Source organism: Penicillium macrosclerotiorum (assembly GCF_028827735.1).
Source record: "Penicillium macrosclerotiorum strain IBT 26536 chromosome Unknown utg000006l_segment0_segment0, whole genome shotgun sequence".
Classification (NCBI taxonomy): Eukaryota; Fungi; Ascomycota; class Eurotiomycetes; order Eurotiales; family Aspergillaceae; genus Penicillium; species Penicillium macrosclerotiorum.
Window position 1 is genome coordinate 449,687 of NW_026643085.1, and position 21,996 is coordinate 471,682.

Sequence of the window (21,996 nt, forward strand, 5' to 3'; positions counted from 1 at the left end):
TAGAAACTCCAGTCCATTGTAGATCAAGGAGATCGAAGAAACAAAAGGAAAAGGAGGATATGGGCCCCGAAGACCTGGCTCTCCGTCCGCCTTCTTATCTGGGAACGACGCCCCACCGTGTCTATCCAACCCCGCTGGCACGGAAGCTATAAGAGCTAGCTACATGCCCCGCACCATCTTCAATGCATCATCCCCCTCGCCAGAAACCCCGAACTTGCCTCTGATAGGAACGACAGGATCAAGCCGGCTATGGCATTTCTCGGTCTGGAAGGGTACCATGTGTTTATCACTGGGGCGGCGGGCGGAATTGGACAAGAAGCAGTCAAAGAATTTCTAGGTACGAGAGCTATCCCAGCACCCACTCTCTGTGGACGAATCGAAGAAGAAACCAACAAGACTCCTTCTTCTTAGGACAGGGGTGTAAGGTTACCGGGCATGATGTCCGTCTAGTCCCCGGCCCGTCACCCGCAAACCCGAACTTCCACAGTGTGACTGGTGACATTTCGTCTGAGACATCAGTTGCATCATGCATCCAAGCTGCAGTGGCGCATTTTGGGCCCATCAATATCCTGGTTGCCAATGCCGGAATCACAGATGAATCCTCTGAATACAACATCTGGGAAATTCCACTTGAGATCTGGGAAAAAACGTACAACACGAACATCCGCGGTACCTTTCTGACCATCAAGCATTTCCTGCGCAGCGCAGCAGATATACAGACTGCGACCAAAGCGGAGATGGATAACCTTGCGATTGTGGTGACTGGCTCTGAGACTGGCAAGTTTGGACAGGCCGGGCATACAGAATATGCATCAGGCAAGGCGGGTCTCCAATATGGTCTTGTGCGCGGAGTGAAGAACGAGATCGTCAAGCTTAACTCAAAGGCGCGTATCAACGCAGTGGCCCCCGGATGGGTTGATACTGCTCTGATCGCGGGCCGACTGGATGACCCTCGAGAAATGTGGGCGGAGGCACAGGCCACAGTGCCATTGCGCAAAATAGCACAGCCTCAGGATGTTGCCCGTACTATGGCGTTCCTCGCAAGTCACCGAGCTGCTGGTCACATCACTGGACAATGCCTTTCTGTTGACGGGGGAATGGAGGGACGCGTTGTGTGGAGGGCAGATGAGGTTCTTGAAGGAAGTCATCCTGCCCCAACGGAGAAACTCTCGACATTGAGTATTGCTCCTGTCATTGAAACCAGAAGGCGACGTGTTCAAGTGTTGCTTTCAGTTGATTTCGATGCTGTATCAGGATTCCTGGGAACTGGGGCCTCTCCTACCAACTGCCTTGCTGATTACAGCAGTGGATACTTTGCTGCACAGGTTGGAGTACCACGTTTGCTTCGGCTATTCAAGAAGCACGGGATTTCTTCTTTAGTGACCTGGTTTATTCCTGGACATTCAATGGAATCATTCCCAGTCCAGACCAAGGCCATTGTGGACTCGGGGGCTGAGATAGCATGTCACGGGTATGCACACGAGGGTGCCGCTCAAATGACCGAAGTTCAAGAGAGAGATGTCATCTCTAAGTGTGTGAAACTTGCAACCGAACTGACTGGAAAAAAACCTCGCGGATGGAGAGCTCCCTTGTATTTGCTTAGGGAGCATACAGTGAAGGTGCTGGAGGAGCATGGTTTCTTATACGGTATTCACCTGGACTATCTCGACTTTACTAGCAATTACTTTTCCATAAAAGCTAACTTCAACAGATTCTTCACTCACCCACCGTGACTCGGAAATATACTTCTTGCCCAAACTCCCACCAATCAAGCCAATTGACTTCTCACCGTCTCAAGAAGCTGCCTCATGGATGAAGCCGCTTCCCGCCCCGGCACCCAGGACAAATGAAACCCTTGTGGAAGTACCTTGTAACTGGTACATGGAGGACATGACTCCAATGCAGTTTATACCGTCGGCAACCAATTCACATGGGTTTGTCAGCCCTACATCCGTGGAACAGAATTGGAAATCTCGTTTCGAGTTTCTTTACAACGAGGCCGATGATTTCGTATTTCCATTGGTCTTGCATCCAGATACCAGCGGAATGGCCCACGTTATTGGCATGATTGATCGAACCATCACCTGGTTGAAGCAGAGAGGTACCGAAGTAGAGTTCATTACCTATGAGAAATGTGCCACGGAGTGGAAAAAGAGCCAAGGTCCGATTTAAATGAGATGAGCACATCTGAGGAATTTGGCTATCTCTCGATCCTTCAAATAATGAGAAGCTGAATATTCCAGAAAAAGGCGAGGTATTAAGCGACTGGCTTGGTCCTCTACATATTAACCAATAAATAATTACCACTTCTCCGAAGGATTCAATGGTATTTCGCTGATGACAGTCATTCAAAAAATTAGAAATAGGTCAGGCGTGCTACTCGGAGATTTATGTTGATAATACGAGTATATCGCTACCAAAGTGCTGTGATAGTTTCTTTTATGCTTCCAAGACCATCTGGAACGAGCTCTCAAGAGTGATAAAATCTCTGAGGGTCTGAAATGATTTTCAAATCATACCCATGTAAAATCCGATATTCCCATCATTCAGATTCCCGAACAGCACTTCTGTTTTCTGCTCAAAACATCAGGCCCGAGGTTACTATTCCCTGTTCACGTACCAGCTTCTCGAGCTTAGTTGCCAATGAGCTACCAACGGGTTGCTCTTGAACTGAGGGCTCTATATTTACGGAGAAGAACCTTTTGGTATCTATTTTGTCCTATCAGGTAAGAACAGATCTCGGACCTCCGATCCCACTACACGTGAGTACGAATTATGCACGAGAGCTGAAATAATACTGTAAGAAGAGTTTGTAGATCCTGTCCATCGATCGTCTTCTGGCAAATTGGATGGGGCATTTGGTAAGCTGAACTTTCGCGCTATAGCCCAATAAACCTTATTTGTGACCCACCAGGTGGATGGGATTGAATGCTCTACTTGCAAAATTATCTGCATTATTTTAGCGATATTTCTGAAGTGAAAATAAATCAAAATAGATAAAAAAAATAAAGATATCTTTCACGCTAGTGGCGTTGGTTTTGCAAAGCTGTTGCTGGAAATGGCACATCTCTTTTCCGTGACCCGGGCCTAATCAATATTAACAGCCTTCCGTGTTCTTATCTGTTACGAATGATCCATGCATCTCTCTCACCATGCTATTACCCCTATTCATGATCATTTTTCTACTCATCTGCTACATCTACGACCAAAAACGGGCTGCAGACATAGCAACCAGAATACCATCCCCTCCGGGGTTGCCTCTGATCGGAAACACTCTACAACTCTCCTCTCAACCGCACCGCCAATTCCTGAAGTGGGCCCAGCAATATGGGGAGGTATATCGCGTCCGCCTGGGGCTGATGAACTGGTTCATGCTCAACTCCCCAGAAGCAGTAAAGGAGATTCTTGACAAGCAATCCGCCGTGACTTCGTCGCGACCCCCAATGCCTGTTGTATCCGATGCCTTATCGGGGGGAATGAGGTTTCTTTTTATGCCATATGGCATCGAATGGCGACGTTCAAGGACGATCAGCCACAAATTGTTGACGCCAAGAATGGCGGAGAGGTTTCAGCCATCACAGGAACTTGAAGCGAAGCAATTATTGCATGATTTACTGACAGATAATGCCAACATGAGTGAATTCTATATGCATGTACGTCGATATACAGTTTCTGTGCTTATGACGTCGACCTATGGAAAAAGAATACCGCAATGGGTATGTTGAAACTCTCCTTTATCATGAAATAGGGCTAAGTAATATCGATAGGATTGCGATGACGTACGGAGAATATATCAGATTCTCAAGGACTTCTCCTACGTTTCTACCCCAGGACGTTATATTGCCGACGGCGCACCAGGCCTTGCAAAGCTTATTCCCGACCAACTGAAATGGTGGCGTCGATCTCTCCAGCCGATGCTAGCTCGGCAAAAGACCATTTGGATGAGTTTCTGGTCTCGCTTACAAAAACAGCTAGAAACGGGGGATGCGCCCCAGTGTTTTGTCAAGCAATTCATCCAGTCAGAATATCATAATCTAGGATTTACAGATGTCCAAGCGGCATTTTTGGCAGGGTGTAAGTTTACGAGTTGTACATTCAATGATACAAAGAGCTAACTCGGCACTTAGCGCTAATAGAAGCCGGCGCGGAATCCACTTCGGCAGCAATGAATAGTTGCATTCTTTATCTCTCAGGATATCCTGAGGTTCAGCAACGTGCGCACGAGGAACTTGATTCAGTGGTGGGCAGTTCTCGCTCTCCCAGGTTCAGTGACATGGAACAGCTCCCCTACGTACGAGCTATCGTCAAGGAGATTCTCCGTATCCGCCCTCTCGCCAGCATGGGTATACCGCATTATGCGACGGCTGATGTCACTTATAAGGGATTTACGATTCCCAAGGGTAGCGTTATCGCTATACAGCAATATGCTATCCATCAAGATCCATCCATGTTTCCGGAGCCAGAAAAATTCATGCCGGAACGATACCTTGGCCATCCTTACAGATCTGGTTTTTATGCAGCCTCGGCAAATCCACGTGAGCGTGACCACTGGAACTTTGGGGCCGGCCGGCGTATTTGTCCCGGTATGTATCTTGCTGAAAATAGTCTTTTCATCACGATTGCCAAGATATTATGGGCATTTCAGGTGATGGCACCTGAGAAGGTGGACTTGTCAGATGATGCGTATGAGCCTGGCTCGATCACCGTTCCAAAGCCTTTCTTCGCGCAATTTATCCCACGCAGCGCAGCCATTGAAAGAGTTTTGGAGATGGAATGGCACAACGCAGAGCTTGAAATGCATACATCCTGAGACTTCGAAACATATGTAACTGGTATGACTGTATTTTGAGTTGAACCTTTCTCCGCAGCAAGTCTCTGGGCGATCCTGAAACATTTTATCAAATATTTGCAATATACACAAAGCGCCTCGGTATAAGAGGCTTGTTGATTCAATTCATTTTCCCTGGTGATGCTTGAAATGGACTTCAAAGGATGATTTATGCGAGCAATCTCTAGATCTTCACCATCCATCCAATGGAGTCAGAACAGCCAAGATTCCGTCAGCCGGCACAATGGTTATATTCTCACGAGTCTGTAATTCAGCATCTGGGTACCTTAGTACCATTTGGAAGCGTGCGACCATGGCAGCTACCAAGCAGGCCAGCTCTGCTTTAGCAAAGCCTTGAGCAATGCAGCTACGGGGGCCATGTAGGAAAGATAGATTGGCAAAATTGTTGGCCGCACCTCCGGCATGAGCCTTTCCAGACTTGAGGAAGCGTTCTGGATCGAATATATCCGCATCAGGGCCCCACAGGTCGGTCATATGGTTGGTGATCTCCGGCGACAGGACAATCAGCGTACCTTTTGGGATGAATTTACCGACTATAGTAGTATCCACCACAGCCTTGCGAACAGTTTTGGGAATGGCGGGGTAGAAACGAAGAACCTCGTTGCAGAAAGCGCTCAAATAGTGGGTATTTTCGAATGTGGAGGCGCTGATTTTATTCGGCTCTGTAAATGAGATACTCGGGAGATGTGTGCGTATTTCTTCACGCAGCCTCTTTTGGACACCTGGATACTGACATAAAGCGTAGATTGCCCATTGAAATGAAGCCGCTGTTGTATCGTGACCAGCTCCCAGGAATGTCATTGCTTGGTCGATCAGATTCTCTTCGTCAAACATGCCGCTTTCTAGAGCGACTGATATTATGTCAATATCTCTGCCGGTATCTTGCTTTCTGCCTATTCGCGAGCGGATTACCGCGCGTGCAGCTTCACGAATATGCGCGTTACATTCTCCTATTTCTCTATTCCGTGCTGTCGGAAAATTCATCGTGTAACTTGGATGGGTTAGAACTCCCATCAGAAACAGAAGCTTCTCGCTAAGGGGTTGCGAGATTAATGTCTTATAAGACTGGTGTAGAACGTTGTCTGGTTTTTTCAGAGCCTCAAAGTCGCAGCCCATACCTGCTAGGCCAATGATGTCGAGAGTTGCGCGTTTGGCCCAATCCCCAATCTGAACGGTGTTGTTTTCAACGCTTCCTGAAACCAATTCCTTATCAATGAGTCTAACCATTTCGACACTTTTAGTCCAAAATAAAGGGTAAAGGTTCTTGACGTGACGATAAGAAAAAGCAGGCAACAGGTTTTTACGTTGCATCTGAAGAATTCGTGTTAGGACGAACAGAAACACTCGCCGGAGCTACGTACCCTGTGCTCGTTGCCTTCGGCAAGAAGTATACCCCGGCCAAGGGTCTTCCGTAGGCCATATTTCAAGATCTCCGGCTTTTCAAACTCGTAAGTCTTCGTGACAAGTATCTCTTTCAAAGCTTCAGAACTTATGGGCATAACCCATTCAAGATTTCCGACAATATAGTAGCGTAGAAGACCTTCATTTGGCAGTTCTTTGAGCCAGGTCTTGATTAACGCATAAGGTGTCTCTATCAGGAACGAATTCGAGTTCCCAGTAAGCCAATTTCGTGACTAGGAACTGTCAGACTATATACAGGCTATACTTTATGTATATTCCACATAGGTCAAAATCACTTACGGACGGTGTCTGTATGTGTTTCAGGGGCGAGAAAAATTCAGGATACAAGAACAGCCGATAAATCGTCGTGCACAAGGCCGAAACCCCGCAAAATGCAACGCCACTCCAGATTTTTGATTCCCAGATAAAATATTCTGGGCTGAAATAGACGGTGGTCAGCCCTAGAAAGAAACACACTAAGGCTGCCATAATTTGTGATTTGATGAATGCAAAATGTTGCGGGGGTATGAGCGTTCTTGTCTGATTTGAGGGTGGCACTATAGTGGCAATACATCTGTTGATAGTGATTAGCGAAGGATCTAATTAAGGAAGTAACTCGTCGCATTTCCCACCTTTTCCCCTGAAAAAAAGAGGGAAAAAAGCGAGGGATAAAGGGCGAGAGTCCACGCAGGACACAAGTTGGGTTATTCGGCTCCCTTCCCTCCTACCACACTCACCACGATTTAGACGACCCATAGGAATGTTTGTTGGCGATTCTGGATACAAGGTTCAATAGTCTAGAGGACGCAGCTCATCACGACACCTAAGAAATTCTCAGTTTACACGTGGGGCAAAAAGCCCACTTTTTGCCAGACTTCGTTTAGCGCGTGTAACTTATGCCCTGTTTTCCTATACCTATCCCCACTATTAAATACGGCCTTTACTCGATTTATTTTAGTTTGATCAATCTGAAAATAGGGAATTTAGAAATAGCTTAATAAGCTAATTCTAGGGATAGGAGATAGCCTATGATTGGATTAATCTCTTCTAATCCGGTTTAGCGGTATCCACTAAATACTTAATACCCACACCCCTACTTTCTTTCTATTTTCTTTCTCTATCGTCTATAATAAAGCTCTACTTTCTATAGTAGATAGTTACTAGATAAGAAGCTTAGTATCTTTAATAATAGGATATTCCCTAACGTAATTCACTAGTGAGTGGAACACACTAATGGGTGGAACACCCTACCACCTACTACTTTTTGAAAACACTATTTTTCTACCAAAACATTAGATATTTGATTTAACTATTTGCTAGGGCACTGAGTAATCTTATGCCCTACTATATTACATCCGGAACACCGAAACACGCGCCTAGTAGTAGGCTCAGCGCCCTCGGTAGGCTGCTGAGCAAGCTCTGTATCATCGTTTCGAATAGCTTCAACGCTTGCTGGCAACGTTGGAACTAGAGATATAGATTCGCCGACCGTAGGATCTTGTTGCCTAGATATCTGGTAATTAGACCGTGTGCGCTTTTGACTCTTCTTCTCGTTGAATTAGCGTAAATCTTTTCCTGTGCTAGAAGCGCTCCGCTATGCATCGCTAATTGGCACCCTTTTATCAATTGATCTAGCGCTCTCTCTGTAGGGCTTCCTGGCGACTACGAGCGCTTGCCTAGTAGAGCTTTGATAGATGAAGCTTGCTTGCTAAGCTGCTTAATCGTATATGGCGTAGTAGGCACGAAAGCGCTACTCCTACTGCTAGGCCTACTACTACTAGTAGTAGTAGTAGTAGTAGTAGTAGGTGTAGGTGTTCGAAGCGATATATTAAGCTTCGATAGGACTCGGTCGGCATCTAGCGGAACTAGGCCAGCGCTAGCGAAGCTTGATTGTATAGTGCTAGGTAGGAAGGCTTCCTGGCGTGCTAGTGTATAGGTTTCTAGGAAGTCGAGCTTGTCGATATGGTTATATCCTAGGCGAGCTTAGGCCTCGATTAAGCGACCGTATAAGCGCTTTAGGATAGCAAAACATCCTATAACTAGCGGCTGTAGAAGATGTGACGAATGCGGCGGTATACAGAGTGGTATAACGTTATTTTGCTAGCAGAGTTAGTCGAATTGTGGTGTTAGATAGCTTCTATGACCGTCTAATATTAACAAGCGATATTTGCCTTGCGTACGACTAGTAGTTGCTGGAATAAAGAGCTTTTCTAGCCAGCGTAGGCCTATATCATCGGTAGTCCAACCGTTCAGTGATACTTCGATTCGCTAGTCTTTCGGTAGGTTATCAAACCAGCTAGCAATATAAACCTTCCCTTTGAATACTATACACAGCGGAAGCGAGTAGCCGGTTGCCGATATTGATTCAATTGCTGTTACCTACTCCCGATTTCCAGGTTATGGTAGAGGCTTCCGACCGTATAGATCCTTCCGTGTAACGATTCTAGTAGTAGATATCAAGCCTATTGCAAAGCCTGTTTTATCAAAGTTATAGATATCGTTAGGAAGGATCCCGTTCATTAATCGTACGCTCTACTAGCCTAAACCACGCGCGTAGGCTAGAAGGGTCTTCATTTTATGCACGTCAATAGTCGTAGCGTCTAGAGAATCGTATGCAAAGCTCTAGTCGACGTTTAATATAGCGTGTTACCTAGTTAACTCCTATATTAGGAGGTAGGAGAGGAGGGAAGATATCACTACGCGCTGCTAGTAGAAGATTTGCTATATCTTTAATATGCGAAGGCCTAGGGGAAGCACTACGCGTATCAAGCGATATTATCCACTAGCAAAGCGAATCCTCTTCTTCTTGTGTCAATTTAAGACGTGGTGATCGTGTATCCTCGCGATTTGGCATTCCTTTGATCCGATAGTATAGTGTAGTGGTAGGCACATTATAAATAGCTGCTGCTTTGCGAATAGATAGGGTTGAATCCTTCTGAATAGCAGCAACTGCTAATAAGATCCTACCTTCCCTATCTGGCGATTTTGAACATTTTATAGAGCGTTTTGGTGGCATGGTGTGTGGTGGAAGATAGTAGGTGACGCGTAGGAAGCGCGTTTTGGATGGGGTGTTCCACCCATTAGTGTGTTCCACTCACTAGTGAATTACGTTATTTATATTTTTAAGAAAGTAATTATACTAGATTAATAGGAGGTTATAGTAGATAAAAGGAGGAAGGGATAAGAAGTTTGAAATTTCGTAGTGGAACTCTTTATTTCATAGTATGTAATATTATCGTTTTAGCGAGAATCGTATCCACTTGTCAGGCAACAGTGGGCCTTAGCGCTGGGAAATCCCTACCTAAACGGGTATAGTATATGTAAGATGAAACTCTGTTTATGTCGGCTTGACATATACACTCGATAGTCTACTTGCCTCGTACATAATTGTTGATGTGGATCCCGATCTGCAATTGAGACAATACAAGTAATTGTAAAGCCAATCGCGACGATCACACGGGTCTCAGATGAATATTACATAGAAGATTCCGTTCGTTTAGTGGATCTGGATCCCCTAATTTTCCTGCCCGACAACGGACGATATTTTCCGAGATTTCGAGACTAGGGGGTCCACCAGAAGGCTAATGTATCTGACTTCTAGATCATGGTTTCAACTCTAATATGGGCACCCTGATATTCTCTAATATGCGCCGAAATCAATATTATCCCTATTTTTTAGGAATATGGTGAAGTCTGGGGTCCCATAGAAGATCGTTTGCGGACGGGCGTTTCTCGGATTCGTAGATGAATACCTTGGCCGTATTGACCGCCGCCTCATCTGCCATTACGGGGTCATTGCTCGGACAGGCCTGTTTCATAATGGAGGCGGGCGCGGGTACAAAATCGTTTTCTTGCATAGGTTTGTCTGCATCACTGTACCATTTATCACAGCGTGTCTTAGGCCAGCAATAATCACTCTTCCAACTATAGGGTAGGCGGCCTAGATAGATAGTGATACCCGTCATAACCCCGCCCTCTAGATAGGGAGTGAAAGGGGCAATTCCGCACCAGAGTCGAGTAAAAAGTATCATGTAGCTCCACATATCGCAAGCAGTACGTGGCTTCTTTCCATGAAGTCGTTCTGGTGAGCAATATTCCCATGGTGGAATCGCATTACTGAAAATTTCATCCTGAAAACCAGGGCTATTGGTATCCATTGAGAGCTCAAAGTCCCCAAGAAAGAAATGTTCGGTATCCCAGTAATGCTCGGGGCTATGCATTGGGGTCACGAGCTCTCCCAAAGGCCACAATTGGAAGGAGAGAAGCGTCAGAAGCGTCCTGAGCAGCAGAAGATTTCAGGCTCAGTACTCCCTGATCGCGAATTTCATTTGGGCAAGGGAGGAGAGGGGATCGGGTTAACTATGACATATGCTTCTGATTATGTCCACAAGCCGCTGGGTGAGGCGCCAGAGGCAGGTACAGGAGCCTGCGCTGCTTCAATTGGATGCTGCAAAATTGAAACCGGTGGGACCAAGACAGCAACCTGGAAAATAGACGGTGAAAATTGAGCTACTATTAGACCGTCACGCGCCAATAGGCGACAAATATCTCCTGAAGAGACACTAAATCAGAATTGATCTATCTATACAAGGAAGAATATCTATTCCCTTCTAATTCTTGAAGAAAGGCTAGGGTTGAAGCAATGTAAGTACGCCTACGTAATATCAATCAATACTATCTTAGAATAACGACTATAGCATTATATAGTGGTCAGGTAAGCTCTTCCTATATATCGATCTAAGAACCGAGGCTGAAGAATTCACAGTTTTGAGTATGGTTTTGGAAGCTTTGGAGTTATGTCCGAAAGGATCTAAAAAGAATCAGAGATTGGATTGCAGATTGCTTTCGCTTCTTGATATTATATATTAATATCGTATCAAGAACTATCCCAGAGTCCACAAGCAATACTGCAAAAGAGTTGAATATCTGTACTTGAAAAATCTCGCCTACATTTTGAGTTCAATATGATCCAGTTTCCAAGTCCAGCTCCCCTCGCCTCTTCCCTTCATCTTTCTACCCTTGAAAAGTCACGAGGAAGCCTTGAATGGAAAACATGCAAGTTTCAAAGAGATACAAGTATGTTTTGAGGAGACATATAAATGATGCTCATGTCAAGATGGAAGTGCACATTACTATAGAGGCATAATATGCGAGCTGTAGAATGGCTTAGACACAGCTAAGCCTACTTCCCCGTATGCATTGTTTAATGAAAGCAAGTATGTCGGTATGGTTTAAGTCTTTCGTCTTTCTTTCCCTACAGCCAAGGCGATGTCATATTCGGGCCGCTCAGGTAGACATTGATCTGCATAGCTTGCAGCTCACCATTATAGTATTGAAGCACCTCAAGAGTGTCGCCGGTAGCCTCTGTAGGTGATAGCATCGAAAGAGTACCCTTAGATTTCATCTCCTCGATCCATACTTCCTGCGCTTCCTGCGCTGAAGTCATGGTATCGGGGATAAAGGCAGAGATGTTCTGGTAAGGATAGACTTTACCAGCAATCATGCCGCTAGTTACAACGAAGCCTAACTCCTCATCGATAACGAGGCCCACTCGTGCGTTTGCGTCGGTAGGATGTGAGTCAGGCCAGGTGCAGCCAAGTGGATCACTCGAAGCGTTCCCGTATACTCCAGTATCGACAACCTTCCAGCCCAATTCAGTAAACTGGCAATCGTCACCAACCGTGACCGAGAAGTTACTAGAAGTAGCGAAAAGGGCCTCGCTCAAGGCCAATAACGTTTCTCGGCTAGGATTTGTTCGATTAGCCGGTGGTGACATTAATACCTTGTAGTTCGCCGGAAGTTCTGCAGCTGAGAAAGAGAAGCCGTGGTCGCCACGATTGCGATTGATAAATAGCTCCAGTTCTGTGATATGCTTCTTAACCACCTTCACTCGTCCGCGAAGAACTGTTTCCCTAGCCTGGTTCCCTTCGCTAACATCTAGAGCAAAGTACGCGGTGCTCTGCGTAGTATCAATTGCTAGAAGGCTGGGCGGGCCCGCTTCGATGATGGTGCGCCAAGAAGTCATCATACCGAGTGCTGCAGGGTGCGAATTTTCGGTAGCATAATAAATCTCTGCCAATGGTAGACGATAAGGGTCATGTGCTACCATTGAGTCTATAACCTGGGAGACAATATTCGTCAGGAACTCTCGAGAGCAGCCGCCGTTTGCGTTCGATGCACTCCGGCCAGCCATTGCGGCAGCAGGTATTCCTCGAGATGCTCCTCCCATAGTGAGGATTGCTACTGCAATACCCAGTGATAATCGCAGCATAATGTATAGATCAGTACAATGCATTCCAAACAATGGAAATAGCGTATCAAGAAGCTGCTGATTAGTAGATGTATTATGGGGGAACTGCCTACACTTTATATTTTATCATTTCCCGAGTGAGGGCCACACGGTTTTCGAATAATGTCACTAGTATGTTAACCAGTTATTTAAATAATACCTCCAGTTTACGTAAACAAAATCTTAGGCAGCTCAAAAACACTGGGTCATTTGGATGGATCGAATTGTTGAAGTCGGCGCATTTGTGTCGGCTCCACCTATATTATCTCCGCACTCCACCGTCGGCTCCACCCCCAGATTTGATCTTGAGGGGTAAATACCACTGACGTAAATGGGACGTTCTTTATCTTGAGGCTTGTTGAAAAGGATGCCACGTTTGAGATCCCTGACGAAATGGAGATTGAGAACGCCGGCTGTTAGAGTAAGCAGGGAAGGGTGCAATTTTTCTAGCGGGTACTCATAAAATATCAAACTAAAAATGGTCAAGTAAACCAGTCACTGAATGAGTTTAAGTTTTTGCCATACGTATAATCCATCTGTAAAAAAATTGGATATAAGCTCCCCGATCGTGCTCGGCCCAAGGTGGACTATTTCGGTATGATTCTTACCAGCCGTAACAGGAATATCAGGCAATGATGGGCTTTCTAGTTGCAGGAGAACTCCCGCAGAAAACTGAATCACATTGGGACTAGGTTAATTTTCTGAGACTCCACCAGTCAATTATATCTCTGGCGGCTTTAAACCACCTTGCCATGCATTTTTCAAATTTTTTTCATTATTTATATCTTAGAAATCATCTGGTAGGAACTTAGCTCTATACAACCAAGAATCTAAAACACTCATCAAGACAAGCCGGGAACAAAGACCAAAAATGCAAGATCGAATTTTTGGAGGAGGTAGAAACGAATGATCCAATGCCGGGATGAGGGCAAATTCCACATAAGGTTCAATACTGAGCATAGTGATCATCGTACAGGGTTAGTAGAGGCAGGTCAAAGCTCAATATTTTATGATGCCATTTCAAAATACAAGATCAAAGCACCGCTAAAACTTGACATTGGATTTGAAATCGAAGCAGTCAAGCATGACCAGTACTCTACATGACTTTAAGTACTGGGCTGATTACAGTCATGGGGTGGAAGTTTGGTTGCGTGTGGCGTTGCAGCACAATTAGCTGACCACCAGCTTGACTCAATTGTCTCTCTGAATGACTTATAAGCAGTGACTGACAAACTGTGCACATCACAGAATCGGATGAATTACATGAAAGAAGTGTCCGCACATTAGTAATGTATGACGGAATTGCCGAGCAAACTTTATTCATCACCATAAAGGTAACTATTTTCAAACCCCGTCTCGGCAAAGCTACAGTACGTACACGCCACCCAAAAGCCGGTCACCGACCCCAGCGTGAAGGACATATATTTCTTGACAGAAACCAGAAATTTGCAGATAAAAAGCTGTCATAACTGAGCACCGTTTGCGTTACAATATTTCCTTTTTTTTCCTTGGTGAAGACCTCATACTCTTTCTGCAAAGCCAACGTCCCTCCGTCAGCAAAATGACAACTGCTACTTTCAATTACATCAATCCAGAGTCTTATGATGCCAATGCAATTGAGCCCTTCAAGAAGCCCTGGGGCAAAGTTGATGGGCCTGGGTATTCATACAAACTTCTGGGCGTCGAGCGCCCAGTCGAGAATATTCGGGGCAATGAATCTGAGTTCACAGTCGACAACGCTGGCTTCGCCATCTATAAAGAGCCTTCGAATGAAAAAGAATTCACCAATGATGAGAAAGTAAAATCTGAATATTATGCCGAAATCGAGGCGCTTCTTCGGAAAAAATTGCTCGGCGTCAAGAAAGTTGTCGTCTTCGACCATACCATCCGGAGAAGAGTAAAGGGATCCGCACGCAGCCCTGTCCAACTCGTTCATGTGGACCAGACACCTGGTGCCGCAGAAGTAAGAGTGCGTCGCCATGTGCCCGAGGATGAGATTGAAACCTTGCTGAAAGGTCGATACCAAATCATCAACGTTTGGCGACCAATTCAGAATCCAGCGTCTGATCATCCCCTGGCTGTGGTGGACTGGCGCAGCACGGAACCTTCGGATTTTGTCAAAGTTGATCTGCTTTATCCGAAAAATGCAGAAGAGCTTGGAGAGGTGGCTCCGGATCCCAATTCGGCAGACTCGACGGTCGGATATAAGGTAAATGGGGAGACGTATGCAGTTGCACCCTCTGGAAAACACCAATTCTATTATGTCAAAGACATGACACCGGAAGAAGTGATGTTTATCAAGTGCTTCGATTCACGGAGTCGTACTATTACCGGGGGGCAAACAAATATCGCCCATGGCGCCTGCCATACGGCCTTTTTTGACCCCCAAACTCCTGCCGATGCCCCTGGACGCCAGAGTATCGAAGTGCGGTGCTTGGTTTTCTATGACTAGAATCTTTCCTTGGAAATTGATTGTACAAGTTGTGTGATGCCATCGTACAAAAAATTGTCTTTTTTCCTACTCTTTTATCCAACTAGCGAATTTATTCCTGGGGGCTTGCAAGTTCTTGGTTGTATTAAGGTCGGAATATCTATAAAAGATGAAGTTCGAATGTGACATTTCCCAATTTATTCTTGGATTTGTTGATGCGAAGAACCCATAGCAAAGAGAAGGTTGAGCCAGCATAGCGTGGGATAGTGCGGGGGAACCAAGTCTGCCCTTAACCTTTTGAGTGCATGTTACTCGCGCCTAAACCCAGATTGTTCATCCCCGGCTATTCTTTACCGTTGCGGAACCGCCAACAAGGCCCCGGCTATTCTTATATCTTAGCGAATATCGCGCATCAGCCATCCGGGATGATGTTCGGGAACACTGCAACTGAGCGCATGTGTTATCCTTTTAAAGAAAAAACTGGTCCAATGTTTCATGCGCCGTTCAAGATGGCCAGAGGACCTCTCGCATGGTGCTTATCTTATCTTCCCCTTGTGTAGTATAAGAGACGCGCGGCATCTCTCGCCCTACTGGTATCTCCCAGCTTGCAGGATTCACAGATGACCGTCAACTTCTTGCAGCTTCAAAGATTCTTTGCTCGATCTGCTTTCTTAATTGAAACTATAGACCATCAACAGAATGTCGGCTCTTCACCCTTTCGATCCCCTCACCCCGAGAGAAATCACCAAGGTGGGAAGCAATGATGCCCGGACGGAATTGGCGATAAGCACTAACCAGATACTTGTGAAACAAGGCCGCGCAGATAACACGAGCAACATTCGATGGGGAGTTTCTCAATTTTCGAGTTATAACCCTCCAAGAGCCGGCAAAGCGGGAAATGGTTTTGTTTCTTGATAGAGAGCACAGTGGACAGACCCAGTCCTCTCGCCCTGCCCGAACGGCGCGCGTTCAAGTGACCGCCCGAGGCAAGTCAGGACCAAGCAAGCTAATTGAGTTATTGGTGAATCTCGATGCAGAATCTGTCATCGAGAAACAGCATCTTGTAGGAAAGCACCCCTACATCGATTCTGCTTATATGCAGGCCGCCGAGAAAGCATGTAGAGCGGACCCAAGAGTCCAGGCTGAGATCGAGAAGCTGAAATTACCGGATGGGGCCTCAGTTATGATTGAACCATGGGCATATGCCACAGATGGGATGAAGGATATGTCCGAAAGGACTACCATGGTTAGTCGCGAACGCCCTATGTGGCTTCTTGGACTGTGATTGACAACGACATCTCAGTGTTGGTTTTATATGCGCCTTCTGGATCATCCCGACGCCAACTACTATGCATATCCGCTAGATCTATGTGCGGAAGTGTCCGAGCAGCTGAAGATTATCAATGTTTATCACTTGCCTTCCGCAGAGACGGAGCGGACCCGTGATGAGGCTCGGCCATACGATCACAGCAAGGTGCATCCAACTGAGAGGAGTGAATACCATCCTGATTTGCGACCGCCGCCACGTACAACAACTAAGCCCTACCAGGTCGTGCAGCCCGAAGGGCCATCTTTTAAAGTCGATGAAAATCGACTAAGCTGGGAGAAGTGGACTATGCGTGTGGGATTTAACTATCGCGAGGGTCTAACCATTCATGATATCCGGTACGACGGCCGCAGTCTCTTCTACCGTCTGTCACTATCGGAGATGTTCGTGCCCTACGGCGATCCACGGATCCCATATCCTCGCAAAGGGGCCTTTGATTTGGGCAATGACGGGGCTGGTATCAACGCAAATAATTTGCGTCTTGGGTGCGACTGTCTCGGGCTGATCAAGTACTTCGACGGCTGGCACAACACCGCATCAGGCGAGCCCCTGAAGCTCCCGAACGTGGTGTGCTGCCATGAGCAAGACGATGGGATCCTATGGAAACACACCAACCACCGGACCCAGAACGCCGTGGTGACGCGCTCGCGGATCCTGGTGCTGCAGACCATTATCACGGTCAGCAACTACGAGTACATCTTTGCCTTCCACTTCAGTCAGGACGCATCCATCCACTACGAAGTACGCGCCACGGGAATCCTATCAACCTGCCCTATCAACTCAACCGATAATGTCGGCTACGGCACCATCGTGGCGCCGGGCGTTCTCGCCCCCTACCACCAGCACCTCTTCTCGCTCCGAATCGACCCCGCTATTGACGGGCAGCGAAACTCCCTGCAAATCGAAGAGTCCCACCCACTGCCAATTGACGATCCAACCGTCCACAATCCCATCAGAGTGGGGTACAGCACAAAGGCCTCGATCGTGTCGGCCGAGGGCGGGCTGGACCTCGACGTCGCCACGAACCGAACGTTCAAGATCATTAACGAGAACCAGATCAACCCGATCACAGGCACTCCGGTCGGTTTCAAGCTGCTCCCGTGCTACAGCCAGCTGTTGTTGGCGCACCCGCAGTCGTACCACGCGCGGAGGTCCGAATTTGGCGGGCACGCCGTCTGGGTCACGCGGTACCAGGATGACGAGGTGTTCGCCGCGGGGCGGCATACGATGCAGTCGGCTGGCGGGGAGGGTATCGAGTCGGCGATTGCACAGCGTGCGGGGGACCCGGCGGGGTCGTCAGTACGCAATGAGGATATCGTGGTTTGGCATACGTTCGGGTCGACGCATAACCCGCGCATTGAAGACTGGCCCGTCATGCCGTCGGAAAAGATGGTGGTCGGGTTGAAACCGGTCAATTTCTTCACGGGCAATCCTGGTCTAGACGTGGCGGTGTCGACGCAGGAGAAAAACCGGAGTGTACTGGTGGAGGAGTCGCCGTCCAAGTCGGGTGTGTGCTCGCGGCTGTAGAAGGGGATTTAGGGCTGATGGGGAGATTTGACTAAGTAGGTTAGAAGATAGAGTTAGTGCATAAGTTGGAAGTTATTAAATCAAACGAGAGGATCCAATGGAAGAACGAGAGAGAAAGACAAAGACCGGGAGAAACATCACCAGCCCAAGGGCTCTTCGAGAAACGAGGACGCAAGGTCCGTGCAAGCAAGACACGACGACCCCGGTTCGGCACGCGGCGGAAACTTTTACCCCGCAAGATCCAAACGTCCATCCCCACGTTCTTGTTCTGCTTTGTTTCTCGCCCTTTCTCCTATTCACGTCACTTTGACCGCACAGTCATCTTATTCCTAGAGGGAAAAAGACGGACAACAAGGCTTCGATGCCAAGGTCTTTCGTAGAAGTTACCAACAGGTTGTTTCCCTGCCACTGACGACATCTTTTCGCAACTGGAGACTCCACCAGAACACAGTGGATCCAAGCTACAGTCTAGTTCACCACGGAGATGCTAATGAATACTGCTGCCTGCAGAAGCAACATTGATGATAGTCTTGATATATTTATTTGCCCCTGCCTTCTTGGCCTTCTCGCAGGAGAAATGCTAACCTCCAAAGTCCCCAAATCCACAAGAAAGAATGACGGACAAATCTTGAGCGTCTTTGTCCTTGCTTCGTCCTTAATCAACCAGGGGGCAGAAGACATAGCCGATGACGATATGATAAGATACTGGCACCAGGACCCTGGAATGTCGACTACTCTTCATATTCATCAAACGCAGGCATGACCGCCAAACAAAGAGACACATTTAGGTTTCTCTATCAGTACCAGCGTCGACATTCCCAGTCCATTGTTATTCAATATATTTTGCTCATTTGATTCTTCATCGACAAGACTGGCTCCAGCAATGAATGAGTCCTATCGGATGTGAATAGGACGGAAGAAAAGGCAGGACTGAAGACAATCCAAACCAAGCCAAGATACAACCAAGGAAGACAGAAAAAGACGGACGGACATCACACGGCCCGACGCATACTCTCAAAAAAAAGGGTAAAAAAAAATCATTCAGATCTATGTTCTCGCCAAGTTTTCATCGCAGATGTGTATGCGCACACCAATGTATACACAGAACAATTCTCAAACAGATCAATAACCCTCCCCCTTCCAAAAAAGAGAAGAAACAAAACTAAATTAATTCAAATCGCAGCAGATGCAAAAAGCAGTTGCGTTGGTCTCGTTTCATCTAGTTGGCCTTGGCCGGCAGCTTGCTGGGTGGGACGCCGATGCCATTGGTGTTGCGGTAAAACAGAACACCCTGGCTCTCACCCTGAGCACCGTCGGTAGGCTCAACCCAGTGGCAGACGCGGGCCGAGGTCCAGAGGGCCTTAAAGAAGCCAGTCCAGCCGGTGTGGGCCTCGGTGCGGTAGTGTCCGCCCATGACGCCCTTGATGGCCTCGGAGGCCTCGTCAGCGTTGTAGAAGGGGATGTTGCTAACATAGTGGTGCAGCACATGGGTCTCGATGATGCCGTGGAAGATGTGGCGGCCGACGAAGCCGAAGTCACGGTCGATAGTGGCGGCAGCTCCACGGGCGAAGTTCCACACCTCGGGCTGGTAGTGGGGCAGGGTCGGATCGGTGTGCTGCAGGAAGGTGATGGCAACTGAGAAGAGTGGATGTTAGGATTGTCCCATGATTCGACGAGTTCCCCTCGGGAACGAGATGGAGGGGAAGGGGAGATGAAAGAAAAGCTGATATTTCCATTCAAAGGGAAGGACATAAGAAACTTACCGAGCCAGTGGTTAACCCAGAGGTAGGGAATGCCATACCAGACCAGCAGGTTGAGCCAGCCATAGGTGGAGCCAATATAGTACAGAGCGGAACCAACGAGGAAGAGACCGAGATCACTCAGGGCAATCAACTTGGCATCCTTCGCCTCATACAGAGGGCTGGAGGGGTTGAAGTGGTTAACGCCGCTAAACCAGCCATTGGTCTTGCCCTTGCCGCGGCCCTCGATCTGCTTCTCATGGTTGTTGTGGCCGGTGACGTTGGTAATCAGGTACATGGGCCATCCGAACAGCTGCTGAAGAACCAGGTGGGTGGCCGTGGCGATGGGGGTCTCCTCCATCAGCTCGCCGAGGTCATGGATGGTCCTGCCGACACGGGAGGCATACTGCTCACGGGTCTTCGGAACGAACACCATGTCACGGGCAATGTTGCCGGTGGCCTTGTGGTGCTTACCGTGGGAGATCTTCCAGGAAAAGTACGGCACGAGCAGAAGCGAGTGGCAGATCCAGCCCACAGTGTCGTTCAAGACCTTGGAGGGGGAGAAGGCCTGGTGGCCGCACTCGTGGGCCAGGACCCAGACACCGGTGCCGACTAGACCCTGGACGATGGTGTACAGAGTCCAGAGGGCAACTCGGGCCGGCAACAGGGGGACGGTCTCCGGGGTGACATAGGTGTGGAAGAGGTAAAAGACTGACGCCAGAATGGTCATGTCCCGGAAGACATAGTACAGACTGGTGACCGCGGAGCGGTGGAAGCAGTGGGCGGGGATGGCATCACGGATCTGCTTGATGGTGAAGTCGGGGATCTTGAACTCGTTGCCATAGGTATCCAGCATCTTGGTCCGGTTCTCCGGGTCCGAGGCCAGGGAAGACAGCGAGGTCGACGATGGCGACTGGCGGGGGCTGTCGAAGGGGGAGGCCGCCACGGAGCTGGGGACAGAGGAGTCCGTCGTGGGGTTGCGGTGCAGCGCAACGCGCTTGGGGACAGCAGTCGACGACATGGCGGGCGACAAATCAACAGCAGTATATATCGAACAGGACGAGAGAGGTCTGGAAGCCGTTCCCTCTGCTCTCTATTATAACCCAAAGACCGGCGAAAACGAATCACAACGAAGATGTTGGGACAAAGCGGGCGTTTTGACTAGCGCCAACAAGCACAGGCTCTAGAAGGGGAAAAAAAAGAAAGGAGAAAAAAAGAGACCCGGTCTAAAAGAGCTGAATGTGGGGGGGCGCCAAAGAGGAGTCAGTCCATCGATCATCATGAAAGCGGGTCGTTCCACTTACAGCAATGGCTTGAGATCAAACCCGATTCACAGATCAGACCCTGTGGAAGGAGAATCCTTTCGAGTTTACCTGGTTTGTTACACAAGCCAGGGATCTCACAGACGAGAAGCGGTGGGGAGGGGGGAACAAAGTGGGAGGGAAGAGAGAGGATGGGGGGAAGCTGAGGGGATTGATAAAGTACACCAGGAATCCCCGGCAAAAAAAACCGCGAGCAACGAGATCGGCTTCCCCTCGGGCGAAAAGCAAAGTCCAGCAGAAAAAAAAAAAAAAAAAAAGGGGACCAGCCGGGGGTCCAGGGGCCGGTAATTTTCAGTTTGATTGTTTGGGTCAGCCCCTGGTTATCCAGACGGACTTCCCCCATTTTTCCCAATTTTCACCTCTCTCGCCACGGAACCGGTATTGATATTCTGCAAAGTTACCAGCACGAGTGAGCCGTCTCGAGCTGGATGGCCCACCACAACGAACCGGTATAGGGCCGACCTGCCCCGGTCACAGATCACAATTACTGACAGTACCTAGAAAGGTGACCAAACACGCGGGCTCCGGGTGAGTACAAAGTGTCTCGAGGCCCTTTTTCCCACCATTGTCTCCGTCCAATCCCTCGCCGGCGTCCTGCATGAACTCCCCTCCCGAGCCGATCGCAGTGCATAGTCGACCTGCAAGCTGAACCCACGGCCCTCACCCTCAGCCCCGTCCATTGGGTCGATCTGGCTTTCGCCACACCCCGAGAACCCCCTCCCCTCCCCATGCAGACATGCAGACATGCAGACACATCTCCATTTGAGGGAGGGCCGAGCGATATGCATTGCCAATTGGAGATCTTGAAGATCTACAGTCCTACAACAAAGTACAGGCGTCCATCGGTCCTGGTCCTCGGCCGAAGTGAAAATTACTCGGACCCACGCGTGGTTCTTCAGGTCGGGGAAACAGGCGCCACACCGCCCTCGGGCGCACTAAGCCTTTTTGGGCGCTCAACATTTTCCCTTTTTTATCTCGTTTTTGTTGCTCTGGATTTTCCAAGGATCTGAAGGCGGTGAAGGGCTCCGCGCCACTCCACTCCGCCGCAAGGACGGAGTATGTAGAGTATTATGCACCAAGGATGACCGGGAATTGGAGAGATTTGACAGCC

At 48.1% G+C, this 21,996-nt stretch overlaps 8 protein-coding genes across 8 annotated transcripts; 4 read left to right on the forward strand and 4 right to left on the reverse strand.

Annotated features, from left to right (window-relative positions):
- Positions 1-249: 249 nt before the first annotated feature.
- On the forward strand, positions 250-2,172 carry N7462_005453 (SDR family oxidoreductase/polysaccharide deacetylase family protein; the record flags this gene model as incomplete). The annotated part of the gene is made up of 3 exons (XM_057077171.1): positions 250-337; positions 451-1,647; positions 1,712-2,172. 3 exons carry the CDS (start codon positions 250-252, stop codon positions 2,170-2,172), a joined length of 1,746 nt encoding a protein of 581 aa, XP_056932751.1.
- A 1,382-nt stretch (positions 2,173-3,554) lies between these two features.
- On the forward strand, positions 3,555-4,810 carry N7462_005454 (uncharacterized protein; the record flags this gene model as incomplete). Its single annotated transcript, XM_057077172.1, has 3 exons — positions 3,555-3,653; positions 3,768-4,074; positions 4,128-4,810. 3 exons carry the CDS (start codon positions 3,555-3,557, stop codon positions 4,808-4,810), a joined length of 1,089 nt encoding a protein of 362 aa, XP_056932752.1.
- Positions 4,811-5,020: 210 nt separating this feature from the next.
- Positions 5,021-6,823, reverse strand: N7462_005455 (cytochrome P450; the record flags this gene model as incomplete). The annotated part of the gene is made up of 3 exons (XM_057077173.1): positions 5,021-6,160; positions 6,211-6,483; positions 6,551-6,823. Coding segments are annotated over 3 exons (1,686 nt in total), but the record flags the coding sequence as incomplete, so codon positions are not given.
- A 3,095-nt stretch (positions 6,824-9,918) lies between these two features.
- Positions 9,919-10,470, reverse strand: N7462_005456 (uncharacterized protein; the record flags this gene model as incomplete). The annotated part of the gene is made up of 1 exon (XM_057077174.1): positions 9,919-10,470. One exon carries the CDS (start codon positions 10,468-10,470, stop codon positions 9,919-9,921), a length of 552 nt encoding a protein of 183 aa, XP_056932754.1.
- Positions 10,471-11,504: 1,034 nt separating this feature from the next.
- On the reverse strand, positions 11,505-12,521 carry N7462_005457 (uncharacterized protein; the record flags this gene model as incomplete). The annotated part of the gene is made up of 1 exon (XM_057077175.1): positions 11,505-12,521. One exon carries the CDS (start codon positions 12,519-12,521, stop codon positions 11,505-11,507), a length of 1,017 nt encoding a protein of 338 aa, XP_056932755.1.
- Positions 12,522-14,100: 1,579 nt separating this feature from the next.
- Positions 14,101-14,991, forward strand: N7462_005458 (uncharacterized protein; the record flags this gene model as incomplete). The annotated part of the gene is made up of 1 exon (XM_057077176.1): positions 14,101-14,991. The coding sequence occupies one exon, from the start codon at positions 14,101-14,103 to the stop codon at positions 14,989-14,991; it is 891 nt and encodes a 296-aa protein (XP_056932756.1).
- Positions 14,992-15,669: 678 nt separating this feature from the next.
- Positions 15,670-17,824, forward strand: N7462_005459 (amine oxidase; the record flags this gene model as incomplete). The annotated part of the gene is made up of 3 exons (XM_057077177.1): positions 15,670-15,720; positions 15,785-16,216; positions 16,274-17,824. 3 exons carry the CDS (start codon positions 15,670-15,672, stop codon positions 17,822-17,824), a joined length of 2,034 nt encoding a protein of 677 aa, XP_056932757.1.
- Positions 17,825-19,043: 1,219 nt separating this feature from the next.
- N7462_005460 (oleate delta-12 desaturase odeA) lies at positions 19,044-20,584 on the reverse strand (the record flags this gene model as incomplete). Its single annotated transcript, XM_057077178.1, has 2 exons — positions 19,044-19,459; positions 19,588-20,584. The coding sequence occupies 2 exons, from the start codon at positions 20,582-20,584 to the stop codon at positions 19,044-19,046; spliced, it is 1,413 nt and encodes a 470-aa protein (XP_056932758.1).
- Between the last annotated feature and the right edge of the window lie 1,412 nt (positions 20,585-21,996).